At 48.8% G+C, this 26116-nt stretch overlaps 1 protein-coding gene across 2 annotated transcripts; it reads right to left on the reverse strand.

Moving 5' to 3' along the window:
* Positions 1 to 201: 201 nt before the first annotated feature.
* Positions 202 to 14670, reverse strand: LOC117877405 (apoptosis-associated speck-like protein containing a CARD). Of its 2 annotated transcripts, XM_034770514.1 has the most exons (6): positions 14549 to 14670; positions 8494 to 8585; positions 7614 to 7915; positions 6046 to 6171; positions 4341 to 4382; positions 202 to 818 (listed from the first exon to the last, which is right to left on the reverse strand). In XM_034770514.1, exons 3-6 carry the CDS (start codon positions 7891 to 7893, stop codon positions 562 to 564), a joined length of 705 nt encoding a protein of 234 aa, XP_034626405.1. In that variant the 5' UTR covers positions 7894 to 7915; positions 8494 to 8585; positions 14549 to 14670; the 3' UTR covers positions 202 to 561. The 2 variants fall into 2 exon arrangements, with proteins under 2 accessions (XP_034626405.1, XP_034626406.1); XM_034770515.1 differs by lacking the exon at positions 6046 to 6171.
* Between the last annotated feature and the right edge of the window lie 11446 nt (positions 14671 to 26116).

The following is a 26116-nucleotide window of genomic DNA, read 5'->3' on the forward strand; positions in this document are numbered from 1 at the left end:
TCCTCACAGTGGAGCACTCTACTACCAAGGAGGAAGGAGGCCTAAGAGGTCAGTGTAGCATCCATCATTCATGACTTTGCTGCAGCTAAAGCTAGGAGGAAAAAATTGTTTGTTTGAAGAATTGAGTGTAGTGAGAGTAGAATAAACTTATTAATTTTACATAAATAATGTGTAAATATTGATATATAGATAAATGTTTGATGATTTTGTAATTTTTTTGCAATATGTAGTTCATACTTAGGCCCTTCCCTCCCATTAGCCTTAGACCTCTCATAATCTTAATCTGGCCCTGAACGTAAATGTTCACTACTCCATTATAACAGGATACAGATAAGTGAAAACAATGCAAGTAACATTCCACTAGTTTTCATAATGTTTAAACACCAAATACACTCTTATACATTTAACAACCACTTTGAGCTATACTAATACACAAGTGAATTGGCCATCGGCTCTGGCATGACCTGGCATCTGGTCTGCCAGCGTCACACCTGTGTCCCTGAGAAAAGACTTGGGGTGAAGCCCCCTGGAAACAGGGAGAGCTCATTTTATTCATTGTATTTATTTGCTCTCCAACTCTTCAATGAGGAACTTGTTTTTGGCCTTCAGCGCCTGGTAAAGCTGCTCTTTGCAGTACCAGTTCCAGCTCGGCATGAACTCGTACAGCTTCCGCATCTTGTCTGGATTGGTTTTCTCGGCTCTGATGCTCTGGTATTGCTCTTCATCTAACACGGTGCCATACAGCATGTCTATGATGCTGTCCACCATGCAGACACGTTGGATCAGGTCTGCTCGGTGCTGGTTCACAAAATGTTCCCCTGAGGAGGACACACCATAAGAGAATGAACTGACAGAGTCTTGAGCTGTAGGTTTCTAAACAGCCTTGAAGCTTTGACCACTGTCTGACTCCTGTCCTCAAAATCTCCTACCCCACATCCCCCAGGTTCTAGTGTGCTGATCTATCTATTCACTATAGATTGCTGCCACATTTCACTGGCTACTCAACATGATTCTTAAAAGAACAGTAGAGTTACAAAAATAAACAAAAATATTAAAAAAATCACAGTGAAAAACTTTTCAACCCATGCCCCCAGATACCCTTAAATCTGGCCCCAGTGGGATCTCAGCCTACTCTTTCACCATCTCGGCATGTAGTCATTGAGTTTATGATTTGTTTCATGCATACATCTCTCAGATACTAAGACAGCTGTGTTGTCACCATGATAAACTTTCCTCTTGACAGTAAGTCATCTAATTTCAGGACCTGGGCATATCAGGGTTGTGCATAGAAAGATACTACCTATGTGCCTAATGACACCTGAACAGAGTCTTTGCTGCCATGTAGAATCACAAGAATTGATTCTGAGGGGTGGCTGAGCATTGTCCATGAGTTACTGAATCACCCTCAGCGGATGGCAATGTCATGCTTTGGGGAATGATGAATACTTGCCTTCAGCTTGCTGTGTCTAGCTAGGATTTTATTCTATGGTGCTGTGTATAGTCACACTGAGAATGCAAAGCACTGCAGCCACAGGACTAGGGGGTTACTATAGTCAGGGCTGTACTGTGATAGATAGATATAGCACAGTTGCATGGGCCTTCCTTTTGTAAATGGCAGAAAATCCCTGTGGGTGAGAAAAGGAGACAAATAGCAGGGAATCCCTAATGTATTGTCAAGGCCCATCACATTCTATGGCAAGTTAGGCCTACATTCTGTAGCAGGGTCCCTGGATTCTGTGCAATTTTTACACAGATACAACATTACAATCCCGGAATCTTATTATATAGATTGAGGTGGGGGCAGTATAATAGAAATAAGCATTAGCAAAGACCAATGTTTCCCAAGTTTTTGAAAGCTGAGCCCTGCTTTAGGAATGAAACCCTCCAACCTTAACTCTGTCCCTTGTAATCCTCTACTAGCCAGCAGGGGCACCATTGCAGATTTCAATAGCAGGAGAGGGGCAACTTTCCATGGAGGTCCAGGGACCACTTAGGCAGGACAGAGAGGTTGGCATTGACGTGAGCAGGGGTCTGCATGGCTCTCCTCTCTGAACCCTCTGCTCTCTGCCAGGTCACAATGTTACTCAAATGTGGGGTGGCTAAGCAGATAACCTCCTTATAAAAATTCTGGTTGGGCCCCTGGCTCAAACACTGGTGGGACTGGTCCACTTTCCAGAAGATGACCTCATGCATAAGGAGTGGGGGGACTGTTCCTATTGAATTAAGTTTAAGTAGTTTAGGAGTTCATAGTATTAAGAATGCAAATGTTCGTCTATTCTTGTGCAAAGGTGTGTTCTTTATGGCTAGGTTTACTTGGTCCTGCCTTAGTGCAGAGGACTGGACTTGATGACTCCTCAAGGTCCCTTCCAGACCTATGTTTCTGTGCTTCTAACAGCATGTGTGTAAGCTCTTTTATTGGTTTTAATACACTTTCTGTGTAATGCTTTTATCATAAGAATAAATATGCTTGCTTAGAAAGAACTGTGAGGTAACTTAACTGTGGGCAATTATGCTGTTTACTATATGTGAAGAGACAAGTACAGCAGGCCATCTTAGGCAATGTAGTTTTGCCAGGGAATTCACATTAAAGTCTGGGAACTATGCAGCCTGGAAAAACTCCTTTTAGGAGGGAGAGAGATGCAGGTCTCTGCCCAAAAGAGGTGATGGCTGGGAGCCAGAAGTCTAAGTGTGGGTGCTCTTGCTGACCATGGAGAGGGGATACAGATGCAATTGCCCCAAACTGTGACATCTTCCTCCACATTATGCATGAACCTATTATTGACTAGATGCCCCTCTCCATCCTCCCACTCGTGGTCAGAGATCTCATACACAAGACAGAGAGAAACTTCCCCCCCTTCCCTTGTGACATACAAGCACAGACCTCCCAGCAACCTAAGATGGACCTAAGATCTCTCTGTTCCTGATACAGGATCCAGTCCTGCAAACTCTTGGTAAAGTTAAGCCTGTGTGTAAGTGTTTATAGATTGGGGCTGGGAGTAGGTAGTGATACTGCTGTACTCGTGACAGCTTCTAGTCTGGGGAATAGATGGGGAACCCTGTACTAATGGTATGATCTGGAAAGCCATAAAGATTTTGTTAACTTATAACTTCAGGTAGGGTGACCAGACGTCCCGATTTTATTGGGACAGTCCCGATATTTCCTTGTTTGTCCTGCGTCCCGACCGACGTGCGGTCGGGACACTGGACAAACAAGGAAATGCGCCCGAGCCTGGAGCCCGGAAGTGCTCGCACCCCCCCCCCCGGCCCCGACTCCACCCCCTCCTCCCCCGATTGGCTCCCTCCCCGAATCCCCGCCTCTTCCCCGGGCTCACCATTCCTCCTCCATCTGCAAGCGCTGGAGGGAGGCCCGGGAGATGCAGGGGGAGCGCGGGGCCGGGGTGAGTAAGAGTCCGGCCTGGCCCTGAGCAGGCAGGACTCAGTTGGGTGGTAGGGAGAGGAGGGGGGCGGCCAGCGGGGCCAGGCGGCGGCTGTTCTCCCCGCCGGGCAGCGGGACTCGGGAGCAGCCGCTGCTGCAGCTCCCACTGCCGCGGGGGAGGAAGCGGCCATGGCGCTTGGCGGCTGCGGCTCTGGCGCCCCCGAGCCCGGGCCTGCTGCGGGGACCCTGCAGCGCGCACGCTGCGCCCAGCCCCTGGCCAGTCGCGTCTGGGCTGCTGCCCAGCTGGTGCTATCCCGCGGCAGCCCCGGGGCGGAGGCATCGGCAGCCCAGCCCCGTTCGTTCCCCTGTGGGACCCGAGCGGGACGGGGGGGCTGGGGCCTGCTGCCCCCACTCCGGGGCCGCCGCGCGATAGCACCAGCTGGGCAGCAGCCCAGACGCGACTGGCCAGGGGCTGGGCGCAGCGTGCGCGCTGCTGGGTCCCCGCAGCAGGCCCGGGCTCGGGGGCGCCAGAGCCGCAGCCGCCAAGCGCCATGGCCGCTTCCTCCCCCGCGGCAGTGGGAGCTGCAGCAGCGGCTGCTCCTGAGTCCCGCTGCCCAGCGGGGAGAACAGCCGCCGCCTGGCCCCGCTGGCCGCCCCCCTCCTCTCCCTACCACCCAACTGAGTCCTGCCTGCTCGGGGCCAGGCCGGACTCTTACTCACCCCGGCCCCGCGCTCCCCCTGCATCTCCCGGGCCTCCCTCCAGCGCTTGCGGAGGAAGGTGTTTTTTTTTTGGCCCCGCCCCCCGCCCAGCCCGCGTCACCGTCCCCCCTGCGTCCCAATATTTGACTTGGGTGATCTGGTCACCCTAACTTCAGGTGTCACAAGGACAGTTCCAGGAAAGCATGCAATTGAGTAAGTAGCCAACCATTGTATGGGGGTAACTTCCCATGTAGGTACCACATACCTTTTGCAGACAACTCTAAGGGTTTTCCATTTGGATGCAAATCTGAAAGGGATGTTACATTTAAATAACATGGAAAGAAATGTAATGCTTTTCAATACAAGTTCATTGTTATTCTGTATAGAGCCATCTAGTGATGGAATGATGCATTTGCATCCTGCACTAAACTGTAATTCTTGAAGAAAACACTGAGTCATTTTTATGAAGTGCCATTTGAGAAATACTGTAATGGGAGTTCTGTTTGTGTGAGCTCTCTGCCTGTTTCTATTCATAATTCATCTGCAGTTATGCACTTTACATAATGAGCAGGCTACATCCTCAGAGAAACACAGAACAATGTGCACTGGGGAAAGAGTCAATTCAGGAGCATTTGTAAGGAGAGGGAATCCCCTTAGAAATAGTTGTGTTCCAAAGCAGATTAGATTAAACTATTAAAAGGTCCATAGAAAGGACAACTTTGCCCTAGTGCAGGGAATGGACTAGATGGCTCAGAAGATCCTTTCCAAACCTAGGGATCTAAGACACTGAGTGTTGGCAGAGGGACATTTTTATTTGGGACAATTATAATCAAGAAGGAGACACTGAGGGTGGACTAAGGGGGGCCTTTCCTCAATCCCAAACTTGTTACTATATTGAATGTTTATATTATGCTCATTGCCCAGCTCAATTAGATGCTGCTTTACAAAAAATATACACCTCTACCCCGATATAAAGCTGTCCTCGGGAGCCAAAAGATCTTACCGCGTTATATCGAACTTGCTTTGATCTGCCGGAGTGCGCAGCTCCACCCTCCCGGAGCGCTGCTTTACTGCGTTATATACGAATTCATGTTACATCAGGTCACGTTATATCAGGGTAGAGGTGTATACTTGTATAGACAACAAGAATAGTTTGTGTAGCGTTTCATTACTTTTGCCAAGCATCTGTTAATAATTCAGTCAGGAGAATAAAGTACCCTCTGCCCACATCTCAAAAATAAGGACCTACATCATTCATTATTTGCATCTGGTAGGAGTTTAAGCCCCAGTCAGCGATCCAGGCCCCATACTAGGCACTGTACACATGTACAGACTCTTCTTGCCTGAAAGATCTCTCAGCCTAAAACAAATAAATGACCCCTGCCTGGCACTCTGGGGGCTACTAAACTCAAGCCCTTGGCAGGGGCTCCCAAACTGTGATCTGTAGCCCAAAGGTGGGTCGCAACACAGTCCCGGGTGGTCCACCAGCAGGAGCAAAGATTGGGGAGGCATGCGGGGTGTTGTCCCCCCAAACTGTATAAGTTGGCAGAGTGGCGGCTGCCAATGGCCCCTGCTCAGGGCTGGAGGAGTCCAGCGCCCTGGAATGCAACAGGCAGAGGGCAAGGAAAAGGGGCAGACCCTGAGAAGCAACAGCTGTCAGGGTGTCTGGAGGAGGCTGGAGGCCTGGCTGATCTTATGGGTGGGTGACTGCCTAGGGAGCTGCGATCGCAGGAAGGGCGGCTCCTTTGGCTCCCCAGAGTGCAATGCAACTCATGGGGTCTAACACGGAGGGTGGCAGATGGGGGCTGCCTTGCCTGGCCTGGCTGCAGCGGGCTCAGGAGGTGCAGGGCTGAAGAGCTGCTGTGAGACTCCCTGCTCCAGCTGCTCCCCAGCCTGACAGTGAGCAGGTACCATTAAACCCAGAGCCCGAAGCCACAGGCAGCCCCTTCCCTGCCCTGCTCATCTCTCACCTTCTCCAACCCGGATGGCAGCAGGGAAGCCGCCTCCACCTAAGTTGAGAGCTGTGCTCCCAGGAGAGCTTCCTCTCTGACTTCCCCCACAGTATCTATCCAAAGTTTGTTCCTGTGCCTGCTCACCTAGGGAACAGGAGATGGAGAGGGAGGAGCAGCTGCACACCACTACAGAGCAGGAGCAGGGGAGGCGAGGAGGAAGGAGAGAGCTCTATTAGAGAGCTGGCTCTGTCTCCCCCCCACCCCCCAACCCTGTGTAGAATGGCCCTGCAGACTGCTATGGTCTGCCCCCATGGGGATGCTGAAACTGCCCACCTGCCTCTTCTGCAGGAAGAAGGTAGGGGCCGCTGTGGGAGGGGGCTTGGGGCACCCTGGGCAGAAGGGCACCAAAATACAAGTTCTCCCAGGGCACCATTTTCCCTAACGCCTCTTGCTGGTCCTTGTCCCTGCTGAGGTGAGGGGCCGCGCATGCCCCGTGGTGTCCCTTTGCCTGACGGATCACTGTCAATAGTGGGCCACACAGTGCCTACTGCAGCTGCACAGGAGGGCCTCAGGGAAAAAAGTTTGGATACCCCTGGCCAGGGGGACAGTCCAGGGGAGTGAATTCCAAAGGCCTCTAGGGAGAGCCCCACTGCCAGCCCTGGAGCGTTCCATCCCAGGGACGCCGAGCAGAACCAACCCAGCTGAGCTCCATTGTCATCATGGGGTAGAGGGGAGAGAAACAGGAACAGGAATGACTAACAGGGTTTGAACTTAGCTCCATCACAGAGCACAGGGATTCTAACACTGCCTCACTTGAGTGGATCCCCATAGGCAATCACTCTTACACTTGTGTGTGACACTTAAAAGCAGCCTGCGGCCATAGGAACTGCAGCTGTCCAGGTTTGTTGGTTACTTAATAACTCAGTTAGGAGAATAAAGTTCCCTCTCCCCCATCTCAAAAATAAAGACAAAAAAAAATGTTGGCTGTTTGTATTACACTGAATGTGTTTCTTTAATGAAAAATAGCCTTAAAGATAAAGTTCCTGCCTGGAACCCCAGAAAGGTCTCATGGGGCCAGTCAGCTGTTTGGGGAGAACACACTGGGCCAGCCTCTCTGCTGTGATCAGCTTCTAGTTACAGATCCTTGATTCTCTGTCCCAGTCCTAGCACAGACTAGAGCAGCCTTGGGATTCTTCTAACTTGTGCCAGCTGCCGCTGGTCCCCAAAGAATGGTGCTGCAGCTGGGGATGCCCTCCAGTCACTCCTCCTCCCCACCTCTCTCTTTCCATGGCACTCCCTCTGCATTGCTCTGTTGGCTCTACATCCACTGGGGACGCCGCCACACTGAGGATTTCCTCAGATGCAGAGTTACAGGCTGACTCTGCTCCCCTTGTGCCAGCTGAGTGGTGAAAAGGGAGGGGTTCAGGTCAGAAAATCTGCTGTGGGCATCTCGGCTTTGAGTCCCCCTCATTTCCAGCTGGGATTCACAATTTGTCATTCCTGCCATCAGCCTGTTTTTCCTTCTGCTCCCGTTGCTGCTGCCCGGGGGAGACTCCCAGGTTTTAGAGTAACTTTAGATTTCTTACCTTTCTCTCTGTATTTTTTGAGGTTAGCAGCAGACCCTCTGACATTGATCTTAGCTAAAATTTCTATGGTTACATCAACTGCAGCATCTCCACCATAGAATGCGATCAGGTTGTTCTTAGTATCTATCCTGTCAGCCTTCTCCAGCCGACCTCGGGGGATGGTACCTTTTCCCTTAAAGTCAGAATGTGATAGTTTGTCTTTAAATCTTTTGAAGTCTTCCTCAAGAAGATCGTCAAGGGCACTTTGAAGCAGGTCACTGATTCTGCTTTGGTTTTCCATCACCAGGTATCATGAAACAAAACTAAAATACAAAATAAATTGCCGTTAATAATAATGAATATGGAATAATCACAATATTTCCCATGTAGAGAAAACCCACGTAACCTTGGGGCTCATAACTCCTCACAAAGGACTTTGTTGTTCTGTGCCTCAGTTTCCCCCTTTCTAAAGTGGGGATAATCATAGTGCTGTAGCACACAGTGGTGTTATACAGCTTAGTTAATGTCTATAAAGCCTGTTGAGGACCTAGGATAAAAGGTGATATAATAATAATATTTATCATCCAAATGGATCTGAGAACTCAAAGGTGGGACCACCCCCACCCCCACCCCCGCCAATTTAAAATATTTCAGAAAACAACCAAATACAATCTGGAATCTGTACATCACAGTCCTGGAATATCAGGACCTGTGTACTGAGACACGGTGTTAGCGTTGCATGGCCTCAGGAGGGTTTTGGATATCAGGGCAGCAAGATGCAGGGCAGCAATGGTAATTTCTGATATGCTGAATAGGGCCCACTCTGACAGGTCCCACTACTGTATAAACTGTAACTTGTTCAGATTAGAGGTAGCCTATCCTCAGAGAATGATGTATTTACCGTTAGCCTGACAGCTATTAGAAACAACAGCTAGTAACTCTCCGCTGATTTGTTCACTCTTCTCAATGCTCAAACACAGGCACCCAGAGAATCTAGAGGGAGGAACAGGAAACAATTTGCTCAAAGTTTATTTCTGCAGTAAAGAAAATGTAAAGCATCTCCAGTTAAAGCTGCCCTTCAGAGCTCTCTGAATTTCTATAGCAGCCTTCATATTTTTTTCAGCCTTCGTAGTACTAATTACACACACACACACACACCTTGTCATCTGTTTTTTATTCCTGTTGGAAGCTTGCCTTTTGGACACACCCCTTTGGCCTCAGCAATTTGCACCACTGTTTTTTGTGACTACTATGTCACAAACTCCATAGACGTGTTCATCTCTTTCCCCCTCCCACATACTCTGTACGGGGAGAAAATAAAGTAGCAGATTGACAGTAGTGTAGAAGTTTAACCAAGAAAACAATGTGTAAAGTAAAGGGTGTGACAGAGAGGAGGGAAATGTTCTCTGAATCTGCTTAATATGCAAATAGGAGTGATATCAGCAAGGGGTGGGGCTTCAGTCTCTCTCACTCAGGTTTTTCTGTGACTGGGAGGGCACGTTCATTGTTTTAAATCAAAAATAATGAAAACAGGTTTGTTTGTTTGTTTGTTTGAAAAAAAACATTAAGGAGCAGGGGTAGATCTTCATTGACCAGGAATTTCATAAGCCGTCAAAACAAACATGAATCAGCTTTACAAGTCTCTTTTACAGTTACTCAGGAGGAAGTTGCTGCTTGATAAATGGAGGCTGGGAGGAGTAATTTCTGACACAGTTCTATAAGACTCTTTATTGCCATTGTTTTTCTGAGGCAAGCTCCTTTATTCCCTCGAAGATTTGCTCCTCTTTGGGTGCAAAGCCCCCAGTGCTGGCTCACACCCTGACACCATCTGGAGCTTTGGGCTTGTCTACACTGGCATATTACTGTGCTGTAACTTGCTCGCTCAGGAGTGTGAAAAATCTCACACCCTGGAGTGCAGTAAGTTTCAGCACTGTAAAGCGCCAGTAGACAAGCCCAAAGCTACTCCCCTCGTGGAGGTGGATTACACACAGAGCTGGGAGAGCTCTCTCCCCAGTGCTCACATACAATCACACAGCAGCAACGCTTTAATGTTTTCAGTGTAGACTTAGCCAAAGGGTCTCATTTTGGTTTCACTAACAATAAGTGTTGACCACATTTGTTGTTTTCGTTTGCAGCTCCCAGAAACTCCTGTCCCCGCTGAGAAGTGGAAATGGGACGTTCGCCATTCATTTCAGCAGAGCAATGAGAAGAATGGTCATAAGGAATCCACTGGATGGGGCTGGAGCACCCATGGAGAAAAGTTAGCGGGTGCTCAGCACCCACTGGCAGCCAAGTTCCCCCCTTTCAGCCCTCCCCCCAGCCTCTCACCCGCCTGCGGCCCTGCCGATCAACTCCTCCCGCTCCTTCCCAGCACCTCCTGCCCACCACAAACAGCTGTTTCACAGCTAGCAGAACACTCTGGGAGGGAGGGGGAAGAGCGGGAATGGGGCGCACTTGGGGGAGGGGGCGGAAAGAGGTTGGGTGGAGTGAGGGCAGGGCCTGGGATGGAGGGGAGGGGTCGAGCACCCCCTGGCTAGAGGAGACATTGGAAACTATGGCTTGTCCCGTCCTGGGAGGAAACTTCATCCAGTTCTCTGGGATCCAAAACACTCACTTTGACTCTGGATTTTGTCACTCAGGTTCCTTTATATGGCAAGCAGAAAAGCTACGCTGAGTTGATCAGAGTGAAGCAGAGGGGGTGGGTATAGGGCGTTCCACACATCCAAATTTACAGACATCCTCTTCCTTTATATACATTTACACATTGCACTGCATTCACTATACATTACACCACACATTTTGGATTGGATTGGTTACTCTGCAGGAACCAATCCCTATACAGCATTCTCTGTCCATGTGCTGTTCATGTGGAACTGGTGATTTACGTTCCAGGTGTATCTTATCCATAGTCCCTAGCATCAATGTGTTGCTACTTAGCTTTCACACAGACATCCTCACTCCAGCATACTGTATGTCAAGCCCCTGTTTACAACTTAACCTTCCACTCACCTTCTCAATTACACCCACTAAGAAATTAGGCAAGTTATATATGTCAACCCAGGCCTAAACTGAGCCCCCAATTCATTAGGAGAGTCTGGGACTTGGCTTACCCCCTGATTGTCAGGTGCCTGGCCCTGTTCCATGATCCCTCCCTTCTGGGCCTGTGATGCAGTCACATCACGCAACTAGAATCCCAAAATAAGATCTCCCCTCCTGGGGTCTGGTATATTAACACACAAACTATACCCCTCCCTTTGACTAGGAAACCCCCTCCCACCTACACCTTGTCCTCAGGCTTCCACAGCCCCCTCACTAGATTTTGTGCACAAAGTCCTTCAATGCAGATGTTCCACAAACCTTAACTCTTTGTGTCAGGGTTTCCCCAGGTTCTTCTCTTAGATTCCACGGGGCACAGATGTCCTGGCAGGGGTTCCCAAAGTCCTACACATCTTGGTTGCAGAGGTCCCTTGAGCCCTCACATAAGGGACAAAGTTCTGCAGCCCCTAGTTGCATCTCTAGTTGGTGCCTAAGCCCTCCCTGTACTCCAGGCTCCAACCGTGGGACTACGTGTTATCAAGCAGCTACCCACCTTGAAATTCCAAACTGTTCTGCTTTACAGGGCCCAGGGCTACTTCAAACTTCTCCCACAGGCCTCCTGCTAGGCCTCCTCAGACAGCGTCAGCCAATCACAGCCCATCGTAAGCCGCAGTCCCAGATTCTCCCTTAGAAAAGGGCCAAACCAGCCCCCCTTGCCACTGCTTCGCCTGGCTTCCCCCCTGCACCCACAGAGCTGTTTTATATCACACTTCCACCTTCCCAGCAGGCCTTGCTTCCTCTGAGCCACATGTTCCCTCTGGGTACGCGGCCCTGAGAACGCCCGGCCATACAGGGGCTGTAACCTCACAGCAACAGCACTGGCTAGACCAGGTTGAGGCAGCGTAGTCAATTTTGCTTTTAGTAGGGTTACCATTTTGCAATACTGGAAAAAGAGGACACTCCAAGAGGCCCCGCCCCTGCCCCAACTCCGCCCCTTCCCCGCCCCCACCCCTGCCCCAACTCCGCCCCTTCCCCAAAGTCCCCGCCCCAACTCCGCCCCCTCCCCTGAGCACACTGCATTCCCCCTCTTCCCCTCCCCTGAACGCTCCGCCCACCTGCTCCTCCCCTTCCCCTGCTTCCCGCGAATCAAATGTTTGCGGGAAGCCTGAAACAGGCAGGCAGCAGGTAAGCTGGGGCGGCGGGGGGGGGGCGCAAGGAGGCACGGCCCAGTCTGGCCCCCCTGGCCGAGTGGCTCCCTCCAGCGGCCGGCCCCGGCGAAGAGGCTCTGGCCCCAACGGCTCCGGCCTGGCTCGGCTCGGGCCCTGGGCGCCGGCCCCGACCGAGTGGCTCCGGCCCAGCCCCGACCCAGCACCCCTGGCCCCGGCGGCTCCGGCCCTGGCCCTAGCAACTCCAGCTCGGCTCGGGCCCCGGGGCACTAGCCCCGGCCAAGTGGCTCCGACCTGGCCCCGGCCCTGGCTGAGCGGCGCTGGCCAACAGCCAAGCACCCCCAGCCCCGGTCCCAGTGGCTCCGGCCCGGCTCGGCTCGTGCCCCAGTTCCGGCCGAGCGGCCCCGGCCCAGGCCAAGTGGTGCCGGCCGGCGGCCAAGCACCCCTGGCCCCAGCGGCTCCGGCTCCAACCCCAGCGGCTCCAGCACGGACCCAAGCCCCACGTCCCCGGCCGGAGCTCCAGCCAGAGCTCCACTCTTGCTAAAGCCGGCGGAGTTGTTAGTTTTGTGCAGCCATTCCACTTGCACTCGGGGTCCCCTAAGCGTCTTTTGCCTGAGTGCGAGTGGTTGCAGCAAAACTAACAACTCCCCCGATCTGCGGGGGCACAGAGGCAGCGGGCGGCATCCGAGTACACAGTCGCCTCCTCCCCGGGCTCCAGCTGCTGCTGTGCTGGGGAAGTTGCTTCAGCCCCGGCACGCAGTGGAGAGCGGCGGGAGCTGGGAAAGTTGGAGCCCGGGGAGGAGGCAGTCCCCTTACCATGACTCCTTATTTTCCCGGACATGTCTGGCTTTTTGGAAATTCCTCCCGGACGGGGATTTGAGGACCAAAAAGCTGGACATGTCCGGGAAAATCCGGACGTATGGTAGCCCTACCTTTAGAATTCTGCACAGAACTACAAACCAACCCACATTTCCACCACCAGTACAAAGAAGCCAGGATCAAAATGAGAAAAAGGGAGATGGTACAACAGGGACAGTAAAACACTTAAGAAGAAAGGTGATAAAACCCAACCAAACACAGATTCAGAGATGTGAAGGCCAGAAGGGAGCATCAGACCATCTAGTCTGACCTCTTGTGTAACACACGCCATAGAACTTCACCCAGTTAGCCCTGCATTGAGCCCAATAACTTGTGTTTGATTAAAGCAGATTTTCCAGAATGGCAGCAGTCTTGAAGACTGTAAGAGATGGAAAACCATCGTGTCTCATGGTAGTTTGTTCCAGCCCGTTAATCACCGTCACTGTTAGAAATTTGTGCCTTACTTGTCTGATTTTAACTTTCAGCCATTGGATCTTGTTATGCCCATCTCTGCTATTTAGTAGCTGGTACTGTCTTCCCCAGGAAGATACTTCTAACTCCATGATCAAAAGGAACTTTTGATCATGGAGTAGAAGTGAAAAGGATCAAGAGGTGACTTCATCAACTGAACATATTGAGCTCTTCAAATCTCACTGTGAGGCATTTTTCCTCGAGCCCTCAAACAGAACTGTGGCTCTTCTCTGCAATCTCTCCAATTTTTCACCATCATTTTTAAGATATGGACACCAGAACTGGACTCAATATTTCAGTATTGATCTCACCAGTACCATATATAGAGAGAATATCATCTCCCTACCCCTACTCACTATCCCCTGTTCACATTTCAGAAGGACTCCTTTAGCCCTTTTTACCACAGCTTCACGTTGGGGTTCATGCTGAGTTGCTCATCCTCTATTACTCCAAAATCCATTTCAGAATCACCGGATACAACCCCCCATACCGGGGGCTCAACCTGCACTCAATGTTCCTACATGTAGGCTCGTGTTTGCTGTTCCTCCCTCCCCTCACTCACACCCAGAGCTGCTGAGACATCTGGGAACTAGAAAAAGGGTAGAACATTCCTCTCCTTTCCAGGTTAGGTATTTGTGTGTGTAGATACAGACTATAGCAGATACAGTCCTGGACTCAGATCTGCTCCGCTTCAGGAGACAGTGGAGAACTCACTAGACCTGTGGGTCTCAAACTTATTTGATCAGACTCCCCTCCATTGTGTCTGTAGTCATTTACCCCTCCCTCCCACAAGTACATATACCACCACCCAGCTCTGAAGGCAGAGCAGAAAGCAGTGGCTGCTGGCTGACTGACCAGCTCTCAAGGCAGCGCTGTGCAAGCAGTAGCACAGAAGTAAGGGAGGCAATGTGAATATCACTTTTCACAGCACATTCAGCAGCCCATTGTTACCCTTACTTCTGCACTGCTGCTGCGATTCTGGGGCTGACAGCCAGAGCCCTACCACCTACAGGTGAGGGATTGGGGAGGAGAGCCTGAACCTGGGCTGCCTCCTGGTGAGGGATTGAGATGGGGAGATGGGAAAGGAGAGTCCAAGCCTGGGAGGTGGGGTTCTAGTTGTCCCCTTTAGCCCCACTTCCTGGGTGTGTCCAGCTCTTCTGCATGAGCCCCAGCCACCCAGGGCTGACAGCCAGAGCTCTTAAAAAAACACCACCAAGAAAACCCACACAAAGCTTGCACCTCCCTTGACACATTCCCGCACCTCCCTTGGAAGGCCCGCCCCATAGTTCAAGAACGCCTGCACAAGAGAGCTGCACCTTCCCCATGTTCTTCGCTCCTAACAGGAGACATTACTGTCTTCTAAAAAGCAAAACCCTGATCTGACCTGCCATTAGTCAAGTACAGTATATTTCATGTTTCCCTCACCATGCAGCACTGAAGAGAGTTCCTTCAATTTGAATTATGATAAATTTCTCTTAATCTCAGAACGAGCGAACAAGTTCCACAAGCTGGCGAAATTCAAGAAGTTTCACTTTCTAAAAGTAATTCAGGCTCACTTCCTGTCTGGCTGTCAGCACTGAATTCACCTCATTTCCCCTCCCCTTTATTGGGTAAAGAAAATACTGTCTTCCCGCCCCACCCCCATACAAACACAGTGCAAGAAACAGAGCAGCCGTAAAACAAACTTAAGAAAAGAAATGCCTAGTAAATGGCCAGGAATACACAGTTTCAGGAGCAATATTGATTAATACACTTTACAGAGATCAACAAGTTCTATAAAATATTCTGATCTAGTTTAGTCACATATTTACCATCCTCATGTACTTTGACCCAAATGTTCAAACTTGAATGCTAAGAAGTTAAGGTTTGTCTAGGTGACCAGTTAGTGTGTGGCAAGCTGGGGTGCAAACCTGCCCTGTACTACCTGCCACGCACTAACTGTCCATGTGGACCCTGCCACTGCATACTAAAAGTTCCCTAGTGCACTTTGATCTACCCCTGTTTCAAAGTGGAGTAGATCAAAGTGCACTGGGGCAGTGGTTCTCAAACTTTTTTTTCTGCGGACCACTTGAAAATTGCAGAGGGTCTCGGTGGACCACTTAATGATCTTTCCAAATGTTGTTTGTACCTCACCTTATATGTGCGTCTTCTCCAGGGTCCAGGCACCTAATTAGTGGAGCCCTGCCCACTAATTTAGTCTCTCTAAATTAGGGAGCAGGCGAGGCTCCACTAATTAGGTGGGAGGCCCTTCATTGTTTCGTGTGCAGCCGCCCAGGCACGTACCTTAGAGGGAATTATCCACAGACGACATGAATGGAGTTCACGAACCACTGCACTAGGGAATTTTTAGTGCCCAGTTGCAGGATCCACACTGACACTCAATATGTGGCATGCTAGTGCACTGTAGATTTAGCTTGCTGCACACTAACTGCATGTCCAGACAAGCCCTAACGTGGCCTGATTTGCAGAGCTGCTGAGCACTTACAAATCTCTTTGAAGCCAGTGGTTTGCCAGCTCGAGCAATTTAACAGTGAGTCTCAGAATATTTGGTGCTTTTCTTATAGTCTTGGCTCCTAGAGTCCTGCGGTTTCAAGAGAATTCTAGCCCTCATGGATGTGAAGAAAAGCTTGAAAAAAATGACCCCAGTGAAGCCTAAAGGCTCAGAAATTAGAAAGCAAATAAAAAGCATCACAAATGGTTTTTTCCCCCCCTCTTAAAATTCTCATAATTTTTAAGCTAATCTCATGATTTTGGGGGAGCCTGGCTCATGATTTCTGAACATCTGGAGCTGGCAATACTGGAGAACCACTTTCAAAAATCAGCTAACTTTTAACTAATGTCTTTCTCTCAAGTTTGGAATTTGGGGTGAATCTCCACAACAGCCTGGGGTATTTGAAGGCTGAGAGACATGGCCATAGTGCTTTGTCCTAATACTTCAAAGAAAAGGAAACAGCTTATTTCTCATATCTATATATGGAACCAAATGGCTCTGCTATTGAACTCCCTTTCTATTATAGGTAAAAGCCTATGTCTTCATCTTGGGCACCCACCCAGGACACCATTATCGGGGTGGTCGTGAGCACTGCAGGGACGCATGGAGCTCCACAAACTTGCAAAGGAGATGAGTGGGGGAGCACCTAGATTTCTCCACAGAAGAAAGTGGGGGAGGGGGAGCAGTGACACACATTACTCCTGGCATTGCTGCTCTCATGCCCTCACCTTACACAGCCCAGGTGGGGAAAGTGATCTGGATGCAGGAAGCGCCAGGTGTTGCTTCTTGCTCCCCCATCACAGCACTCGGGGGGGGGGGGAGTGCAGAGCAACATTCAAGGGGGGAAGTGAGCAGCAATACCTAGTAGTCCATGACTCCAAGTTAGTTTCCCCACGTGGGCGCAGGCAGGAAGGTACAGGGGTGAGGGGAGAAGGGGGCACAGTGCAGGGGTGAGGAGTTAGGGGAGAAAAAGGCACCATGCGGTGGTTGGGGAGAAGGGGTTATTAGTTATTATTGTATATTTTACAAATAATTTCAAACATGTCTCAGATTAGATGCCTGAAATCAAGCTCAGTTTTATCAGTGACTATCGTCTCTCAGCTTCTCTGCACTACCTTTAGATGGGTCCATCTCCCCCTCCATCTCCTGGATTCTCTTCTTCCCTTACTTTATTCTAGAGAGCATGCAGAATTCGATCAGCAGGAGCCAAAGATTTGATCCTGAAACCTTTACTCTGCAAGGAGTCCTTACTCGTACACTTAATCCCACTGAATTCACAATGGTTGCAGGATCTTTCCCAGCTCCTGCTGTAGCTCAGTAGTTCAGAGTTTTGGACGAGCATTATATTTGTGATGATTTGTCTGCAAACATTTTAATGTTTTGCTGCTTTTATGAACAACAAAGAACAATTTGATGTTCTACCATACAACCTCTTTCAATACAAATTAAGCATGAGGGGAGGCAGCATGGCCTGGGGGGAGCCCACAGGGACCAGGGGTGAAGGGGAACCCATGGGGGTCGGGGTAATAAGGGTTGGGAAGTCCGGGGAACCTGTGAGAGCCAGGAGCAATGGGGGGTGTATGTGTTTTATTCTGTATAAAGCTTATACCGGGTAAATTCATAAATTGTCTGCCCTCTACAACACTGATCGAAAGATATGCACAGCTGTTTCCCCCCACCCACCCACCCCCAGGTATTAATCACTTACTCTGGGTTTATTAATAAACAAAAGTGATTTTATTAAGCATAAAAAGTAGGATTTAAGTGGTTTCAAGTAATAACAGACAGAACAAAGTAAGTCACAAAAGCAAAATAAAGTAAAAACATACAAGTCTAAACCTAATACATTAAGCAACTGATTACAGGTAATATCTCACCCTTAAAGATGTTCCAATAAGCTTTTTTCACAGACTGGACTCTTTCCTAGTCTGGGCCCAATTCTTTCCCTGGTACAGTCCTTGTTAGATCCAGCAGCCATCTCAGGTGGTAAGCAGGGGTTTCCTCATGAGTGTACTAGGGGGCTAAGATGAAGAGTTCCTATTAAGCACTGACACAGTATTTGCTGAGATTGGGGAATGTGACAGCGTGCTGAGTAAACCGGGATTAATCAGCCCCCTACCACTCTAGCCCCAATCAAGGGGAATGGATTGGGGCTGATTGACCAGCCCTGTGCCTGCCTGGCAAGGAGAAACAAGGGGCTATAAACAAGGAACTATAAAGGTTGGGAGAATGGAAGCCAGAGGAGGAGACGGGTGGGAAGAGAAAGGCCAGGCACAGAGAGGGGTGGGGCCTGGCCCAGCCCTACCACACCGTCTGCTACTGGCAAAGTTTGACTGTGAAAAATCTGTACAAGCAGAATCAAAGAGGAAATGAAATAATTTCTGAGCATGTGGCTGAATTAAATAAATAAACAGAACGTTGCCAGTGTAGAGAGTTTAAATGCCTTGTGCTAGTACCAGTGAGCCTCATCTCTCTGCTTCTACTACAAGTGGCCTTAAGAGGACAGAGCAGGAAGGTGTTGCTGCTACAGCTACACGGACAGAGCAGACACTGCTGCAGATAGTGTTGTGATGCCTATGAGACATTATCCAGGAAGAAGTCATAAACCACCTGTGACTGAATTTGTAGCATATTGTATATTTACTGATAGTTTTGACAGAAATATATTTGTGACTAACTCCTTTACATCAAAGGGGGAGGAGGATGTAGTGCATAAAAATAGACAAGTATCATTTTAAATGTTTTCTGAACCCTCAAGTGACATTTACCCTGTGTGACAACGATGCCTGTGGGAGCCAGCTGAGGTGACTCAATCAGGGTGGACTGCACACAGAACAGGGCGGACAAACCCCAAAAGCTGGTGGATATTCCAATATATAGATTCACCAAGCCAGCATGAAATAGCTTCTGTAATACCTCACTGGTTACTCAGAAGTCCAAACAATGCAGTTCCCTTGAAGTACAACATAGTGACAGATGATGTGGAAAAAGCTGAAGTACTCAATACTTTTTTGCCTCGGTCTTCGCAGACAAGGTCAGCTCCCAGACTGCTGCACTGGGCAACACAGTATGGGGAGGAGGTGAGCAGCCCTCAGTGGTGAAAGAACAGATTAAGGACTATTTAGAAAAGCTGGACGTGCACAAGTTCATGGGGCCGGATCTAATGCAATCAATGGTGCTGAGGGAGTTGGCTGATGTGATTGCAGAGCCATTGGCCATTATCTTTGAAAATCCGTGGCGATTGGGGAGGTCCAGGATGATTGGAAAAAGGCAAATATAGTGCCCACATTTTAAAAAGGGAAGAAAGGAGAACCCGGGGAACTACAGACCGGTCAGACTCACCTTGTCCCTGGAAAAGTCATGGAGCAGGGCCTCAAGGAATCTATTTTGAAGCTCTTGGAGGAGAGGAAGGTGATCAGGAACAGTCAACATGGATTCACCAAAGGCAAGTCATGCCTGACCAACCTGATTGTCTTCTTTGCTGTGATAACTGGCTCTGTGGAGTGGTGGATGTAATATATCTTGACTTTAGCAAAGCTTTTGATACGGTCTCCCACAATATTCTTGCCAGCAAGTTAAAAAAGTATGATTGGATGAATGGACTATAACGTTTATAGAAAGCTGGCTAGATTATCAGGCTCAACGGGTAGTGATCAACAGCTCGATGTCTAGCTAGCAGCCGGTATCGAACGGAGTGCCCCAGGAGTCAGTCCTGGGGCCGGTTTTGTTCAACATCTTTATTAATGATCTGGATGATGGGATTAATTGCACCCTCAACAAGTTCACAGATGACACTAAACTGTGGGGGAGAGGTAGATATGCTGGAGGGTAGGGATAGGGTAACATATTAATGACTTTTAGCCCATTATCATATACAGCACCTATTGCTAAAGCAAGTCTGTGGTTAGACATCTCCCAATGATTCTATCCTAAAATATCCAAGCCCAGTATCAGTTCAGTGCTTGGTATCATTATGTACCAATTCTCTCTCGAGCAAGCTATACCCAGTTCTCCAAAATCTGAGGTAACTGTTGGGCTATTTTATCTATGCTAAGGGTCATAGGCCTGCTTTACTTATGCTAACTTGCTTAACCCAATGTCTGACAAGATACAGGTCTGTAGGTTTCTTATGTTACTGCTGAGTAAAATAAAAGGCTAAGTTAGCTCCATGGAGTGCAGTGTCCTTTCACACTTCCTTTCTTTTTCTCTGTTTATCTGTTAATCTTTGTCCCAGGATTAATTGTGGCAAATTGCCTGTGAGGGTCCCTTTAATTAATCTGTGAAAGGATTCCAGACTTTTGTTCTCAAACTTGCTTACTGAATAACATAACGTAAGGTTCTGACATGAAAATATGCTGTCTTTAGAGTGCACTAAAAGCCACAACATTATCCAACTTTGTAACTAGTAAAATACAAGCTGCCATGAACACAGCAGTGGGAGAAGAACGAGAGCCAGTTTTGGGGTTGGGACACAGACAGTAACACTAATTCCAATAAAAAGCACTTAATCATGACATGGAGGACTTGTCTTCACAGGACTTTAGTGTGCGGCAAACAAGGGTATGAATCTAAAGCGGAAGAGCTTCCATGCAGTAACATCCCAGGTGGACACTGCTACAGTGCACTAAAGGTTCCATAGTATGCTTTGACATAGTCCTCTGTAGACAAGCCCTAAGTTAACAGACACAAATTAAAGGGACCCAGCTGTCACTTACCCCAGTTTCTGAAGTTTGCAGTTTGGATGTTTCAGTCCCCACACAGTAGCTGCACCCCTGAATATTTCAGCTTTTCCATCAGCAGGTTCAGTTCTGTCCAGATCTGGCTGGTTCTGAGAGCAGAGGAGAGCTCCCTGCAACAAGCAGCTGTGAAACAGCAATACTCATTCTGCAGGCTCTAGAGAGGAAGAAGAAATAACTGTTTATTGTTGCCTCATTCACGGATGTCAGAAGTGTCTATTAGGAGATTCTTTACTCAGGACATGCACAGTTAAATCACAATGCTCCATTGGCATGACAGGCCCCTGACGGATTTCCTTTCCATGTGTGCCTGTTGTGTCGTTGTGACAGAAAGCACCCCTGTATTCACACGCTACACACTATTGTAATGATATTTGTACAAAATATGCCATGTGAGGTATCATTTAAGAATTAATAACTTGCTGGTCAATAATACCATGGCGAACTGTGTGTAGCATCATTATAGATAAAGTTATGAATTCAACCTGTACGACAATGTTAGCAAATGTTCAAACCACACAGTCCTGACTAGGCAAGAGTTATTAACAGGCCTGTCCTAAACAAAGCAAGGTGTAATACCTCCATTTACATATAAGTAGTAAACAGGGACCTTGAGAAAGCAAGAGAGGGAAATGGCAGGAGACAAGGCAAATCTGCATTTCAGCATACACAGGGGAGAAGAAAGCACATGAAGCCACCTTCACCACCAGACTCCATGTCGCCTTCTTTACTGTTTGAATAAACTTTGCACTGAGGGGTGATGCTCAGAATAATCTACTTCAAAGGATGACTGGACTATAAAAGTGAGGGGCAAAAATACCCCAAGGCATTTCTCCCTGTCTTTCACCTAAGACGAGAAAGGAATCAGTCCTTTGACTTTGCAGGGGAGATCTTGACCTGAGAATTTGCTAAGCCATGTTGCTGGGAACGTGTGGTAAGGATTTTACTTGTGTTAAGTTTTAGTTAATAGAAATCATTTTATCTTTATTTCTTTTGTAACCATTTCTGACTTTAATACCTTATACTTGTGCTCACTTAAAACCTCTCTCTTTGTAGTTAAATGAACTTGTTATATTTTTAATATAAACTAATCCAGCGCTATGTTTAAATTGAACTGTTTGGCAACTCCAGTTAAAGTAGCAAACTGTTGAATACTAATCCTTTACACAGGCAACGGACCTCTAATATCTGAACTGTCCAGGAGACACAATCCCTCACTAGTCTGGATTGCACCCTAGAATATGACAGTCAGTTACTGTGTATTCCATAAATGAATGGCTGGCTGAGTTGAAGGGAAAGGTAGGTTGAGGGGCCATTTCTAATGAGTGGGGGAGTCCTAACAATATGACATAATCGGCTATCCCATCTAGCAGAAAAAGTTATAACATGGTCCAATGGCTGGAAGATGAAGTTAGACAAATTCAGACTGGAGATAAGGTGTAATTTTTTCAATGGTGAAGGTAAATTGTTCCAATGGTTAATTACTAAGGGTCAGGATGCATTCTCCATCACTGGCAATTTTCAACTCAAGATTGGATGTTTTTTTCTAAGAGAGCTACTCTAGGAATTATTTTGGGGAAGTTCTATGGCCTGTGATACACAGGAGGTCAAGGTACATGATCACAATGGTCCCTTCTGGCCTTAGAATCTATGAATGAAGTTCTTGATCCCTACTGGGTACCCCACCCACCTAGAATGAGCTGGAGAGTAAGGATTGGGCCCCAGGTAACTATGGGAGAGGCAGGCACCCAGATCAACATCTAGCCAGTAGAAGGCTCTGAAAACCAGAAGAACCAGTGAAGAGACGTGACATTCTGGGGACAGGAGGTATCAGGCAGAGATAGAGATGGCCAGCGTGTGTGAAGGTGAGAAGCAGGCAGCAGAAAGGGAAGGCCAGGAAGCAGCATCCTGAGAGCCAAGGCAAGCAGGTGGGAAAGTGAGAGCTGAACAGGGAAGCAGGATGTGTCTGGAAGTAGGAGAAGGGCACATGAGGAGCAGCCTGCAAAGAGGAGGAAGAGGCAATTGCTAAGGCTGGACAATGGGAGGACAATGTGGAAGGGCCCCAGAGAGATCAGAGATGACAGTGCTGAGCTCTGGCCAATGGAGCCACAGACCAGCCCTTAATTATCCGCCATGAGAAGGTTGGGTCAGAAAGGGCACCCGATTGCTGGGCCACAGCCGGCTCTCCCTTGCTGGCTGAGCTATGTTATCAGTAGTTGGGGTGACGCTGCAGATTTGACCTGAAATGCTGGGTGATGAGCAGGGGGGAGTCCCAGGCCCTTTGTGGAAAACACGTTAATGTGGACGTTATTCGTTCACATTAATTGTTTGCAGCCTATTTGGGAGAACAGATCCGTGTTTAATTCATTTTTCTTTCCAGCTCTTTTGGAAGAGCAGGAGTGATGGCTCCAGTTCAAGAGGGGGGCAGAGAAGTGCTATTGTTATTGCCTTACTGAGTAAAGGTACTATGTTTCTAACATTGGACTATGCGGTTTCCGGAGTATGCTAGAAACCTCTCAGTCCTCAGCTGCAGTAAGTTCAACTCGGCGCCACAGATGAGATCTGGAAGTGAAAATATTTGCTCTAGACCACTCCCCTGATCCTGGAGCAGGTGGGGGCCCAAATGGCCTCTGGTATAACTTAGAGGAACCTCAAGGCTGCTCTAAGTTTCCCCAGCCATTGTGCCTACCTAGGATCTGGCAGAGCACAATGCACTCCACCCTGTCCCCTCCTGCCCCTGTCATAGACCTCCATGCCTCTGCACACCACCTTGGATGAGGCAGAGGGTGACACAGAGTTGTCTATATGTGCTTTGCAATGCTCAAGGATTACCCTGTGTCAGGGGGATCCTTGGCTGCCCAGCTGCTTTGCCTGCTGAACAGGGCCTAGGGATGGAACCAGCCATGTTGTTTAATTGCTTAGCTAGTAAAATATAAGCAGTGAACACATCAGTGGGTCTCTGTTCTTTGCCTGGGAGCAGAGTGGGGCTGGTCCACGGCTGGGTTCTATGCACTCTGTAGGATACTGTGATACTGGTAACAAGAGTGTAACTTACACTACCACCATGTTAACAGGCATACACTAAAGGAAACCAACTGTTACTTACTGTTTTTGCAGTTTGGATGTTTCAGCCCTTCATAGAGCAACTGAGCTCCTGCATCCCCTAGTGTGTTCCCCCCTCATCCTTGCTCTGTCAGGGGCTAGCCGGTACTCAGGGTAAAGGTGAGACCCCCACAAGCAGAGGTGAAAGTAAGCTGGTCCAGTCCGGTACGGCGTACCGGCAAGAGCCAGTATGCTGTGCCAGACCGCATCGGCTTCTGCGGCAGGGATTTAAAGGGCTCGGGGCTCCCTGCCACTCCTGGGAGCCCAGAGCCCTTTAAATCCCACCTGCAGCTCCAGCGGCCGGGATTTAAAGGGCTCAGAGCTCCCCGCCACTGTGGGGAGCCCAGAGCCCTTTAAATCCTGCCCGCAATTCAGCGCCCGGGCTGGGGCCGGGATTTAAAGGGTCCATAGCTCTGTGGCGGCCGGAGGCCTGGGCCCTTTAATTTGCCCCGGGGGCTCCCAGCCACCTCTGCAGCTGGGAGCCCCAGGTTGATTTAAAGGCCCTGGGGCTCCCAGCCACAGCTGGTGCCCCAGGGCCTTTAAATCTTGAGAGGCCCCACCTCTTCTGGTTGAGGCCACGCCTCCCTCAGGACTCCGGCAGTACCGGTAAGTCCTGTAAGTTACTTTCACCCCTACCCACAACACACAACTGTGAGAAATCCACAACCTGCAGGAGACAGACATATATATGAGAGAGAGAGAAATAACTACTAGATTATGCCCCATCCGCTGCATTTCCTCTCTTTGGTATCAGTGTGCAATCTCTAAAGTAACTGACTCTTAGTTCTGGGACAGTAGAGAAATCATTTTATCCATTTCTAATAATAATTAGAAGTACACCTATACAACGGTCTAGAATTTGAGCTATGTCAAACCAAGGTGGGGAACCCCAGAGCCCTCAAACAAATCACCCTGCCAGCCACCCCCTCTCTTTTATAATAGCTCAAGCACCCCAGAGTTGTGGCTCCACTCACAGCTAAAGCCAGCACCTGTGAGTCAGAACTAAAAAGCTAGAGTGACCAGATGTCCCGATTTTATAGGGACAGTCCCGATTTTTGGGTCATTTTCTTATATAGGCTCCTATTACCCCCCCACCCCGTCCCAATTTTTCACATTTTCTGTCTGGTCACCCTATAAAAAACTCACTGGTAAGCTGCAAATTGTGCATTCTTCTCTGGGTGCAGAATGAGCTTCTTTAGCTAGCGAAGTTCAGCATCACACTGAGAGACAACTGAAGACTTTTTTCTTAAGTAAATGCATATGTAAAGTCTCCCTTCCTCTATCCATTATTCACACACTCATCCTGCACCCCCTACCTCTATCCAGTCATTCACTCCCTTGGGAATCCCCCTCCTATGAACAGTCACCCCCTCTGCACATCCCACGTATCTGTGAAATTCCCTTCTTGGTCCTATCCACAGCCTCCTCTCCACCTTCTTGACTTCCCACTCTCCCCTTCAAGGAATCTCCTCCCCCCACCACCCCCGCTGTTCTTCCTTGTCCTCCCCACCACCCAAGAGCAGGGAAAGGACTCGTCTGTTGCTGTTTCCTTAGGGCAGCTGCTGCAGCCATAGCTTCAAGACTCCTCTGGATCTGTCAGTGTTCCTCCTGCTGGTGGCTGCTTGTAAAGTGCAGGGCAGCAGGTGTTGCAAGATGGCGGAAGGCCCAGATGGCTGTGTACTGGCAGTTTCTGGGCCCTACCTATAACCACCTGAATTGCTTGTGTTCAGCAGGTGTTATAATCTGCACTGCCAGTTGATTGAGTAGAGACACAGATGCTGAGACAGAGCAGCAGAGCCACTCTCCACAGATGGCAGAGCACAGAGAGCACACCTGCCACTGCCGGACTACCGTTTCAGAGCTCTTCACCCAGATAACTCTGGTGGAGGAGGCTGCCAAACAAAGGAATGGGCAGGCTGCAGTTGAGCCAGGTTTTCCAGGTCCTGGTCAGCAAGTAGTGCATTAACAGCACCACCCACAAGTCCTGATATCTGAGTGCCAACACCATCAGTCTCCTACAGAAGAAACAGAGGAAGGGTTCAATATCTACAGAGTTGGCTGGATTGAGGGCATCCCTGCCCCCCCATCCCCGCAGTGAGAGTGATGGGTTCAGTTATGGCCCAGTTCTGCTTGACCAAACACAAAGCAGAGGCATATAGCCCCTGGAAGAACCCCACAAGGTGCAGCCTACAGCTGCACACAGAGTTCCTAGAACCAGGATGTTCCCAGGAACCTCATGATCCACCCAGTCAGATGCTTTTGTCACCTAGGTTGCACAGCACTGTTTCTGATCCATAGATGGATATCTGTCATTTTTAACAGTAGACAGACAGAGCCCATGATGAATAATGAGCTTTTATACAGATGTTCAAGTGAATAATTATTTGTCCAGACAAGCTTTTCTAATTAATAATTTTTTCTAAGTAATCTGGCCCTTGTCTCCATGTTCACAGATAATAGCTAAGAGGCTCCAGGAATAGCATTTTATATCACTAGTCTGTTGTATTTGTACATGTCCCTCAGCTGTGCTCTCACTGATGTCCATGCTATTGGAAATGCAGTGTTCAGGTGTATTTAATCAAGTATCAGCAACACCATTAAAGGAACACATATTCATATCAGAGGTCTGACACATTTGCAACTAGATTTAGCACAGATAAACCT

Source organism: Trachemys scripta, chromosome 4 (assembly GCF_013100865.1).
Source record: "Trachemys scripta elegans isolate TJP31775 chromosome 4, CAS_Tse_1.0, whole genome shotgun sequence".
Taxonomy (NCBI): domain Eukaryota; kingdom Metazoa; phylum Chordata; order Testudines; family Emydidae; genus Trachemys; species Trachemys scripta.

Excerpts from the sequence above, each read along its gene's own strand:
- LOC117877405 (XM_034770514.1), bottom strand. The coding sequence starts at position 7,893 with ATGGAAAACCAAAGCAGAATCAGTGACCTGCTTCAAAGTGCCCTTGAC. Across the intron at positions 4,383-6,045 it reads TGCCATCCGGGTTGGAGAAG|ATTTGCATCCAAATGGAAAA; the intron begins GTGAGAGATGAG and ends CATCCCTTTCAG. Across the intron at positions 819-4,340 it reads CTTAGAGTTGTCTGCAAAAG|GGGAACATTTTGTGAACCAG; the intron begins GTATGTGGTACC and ends TGTCCTCCTCAG.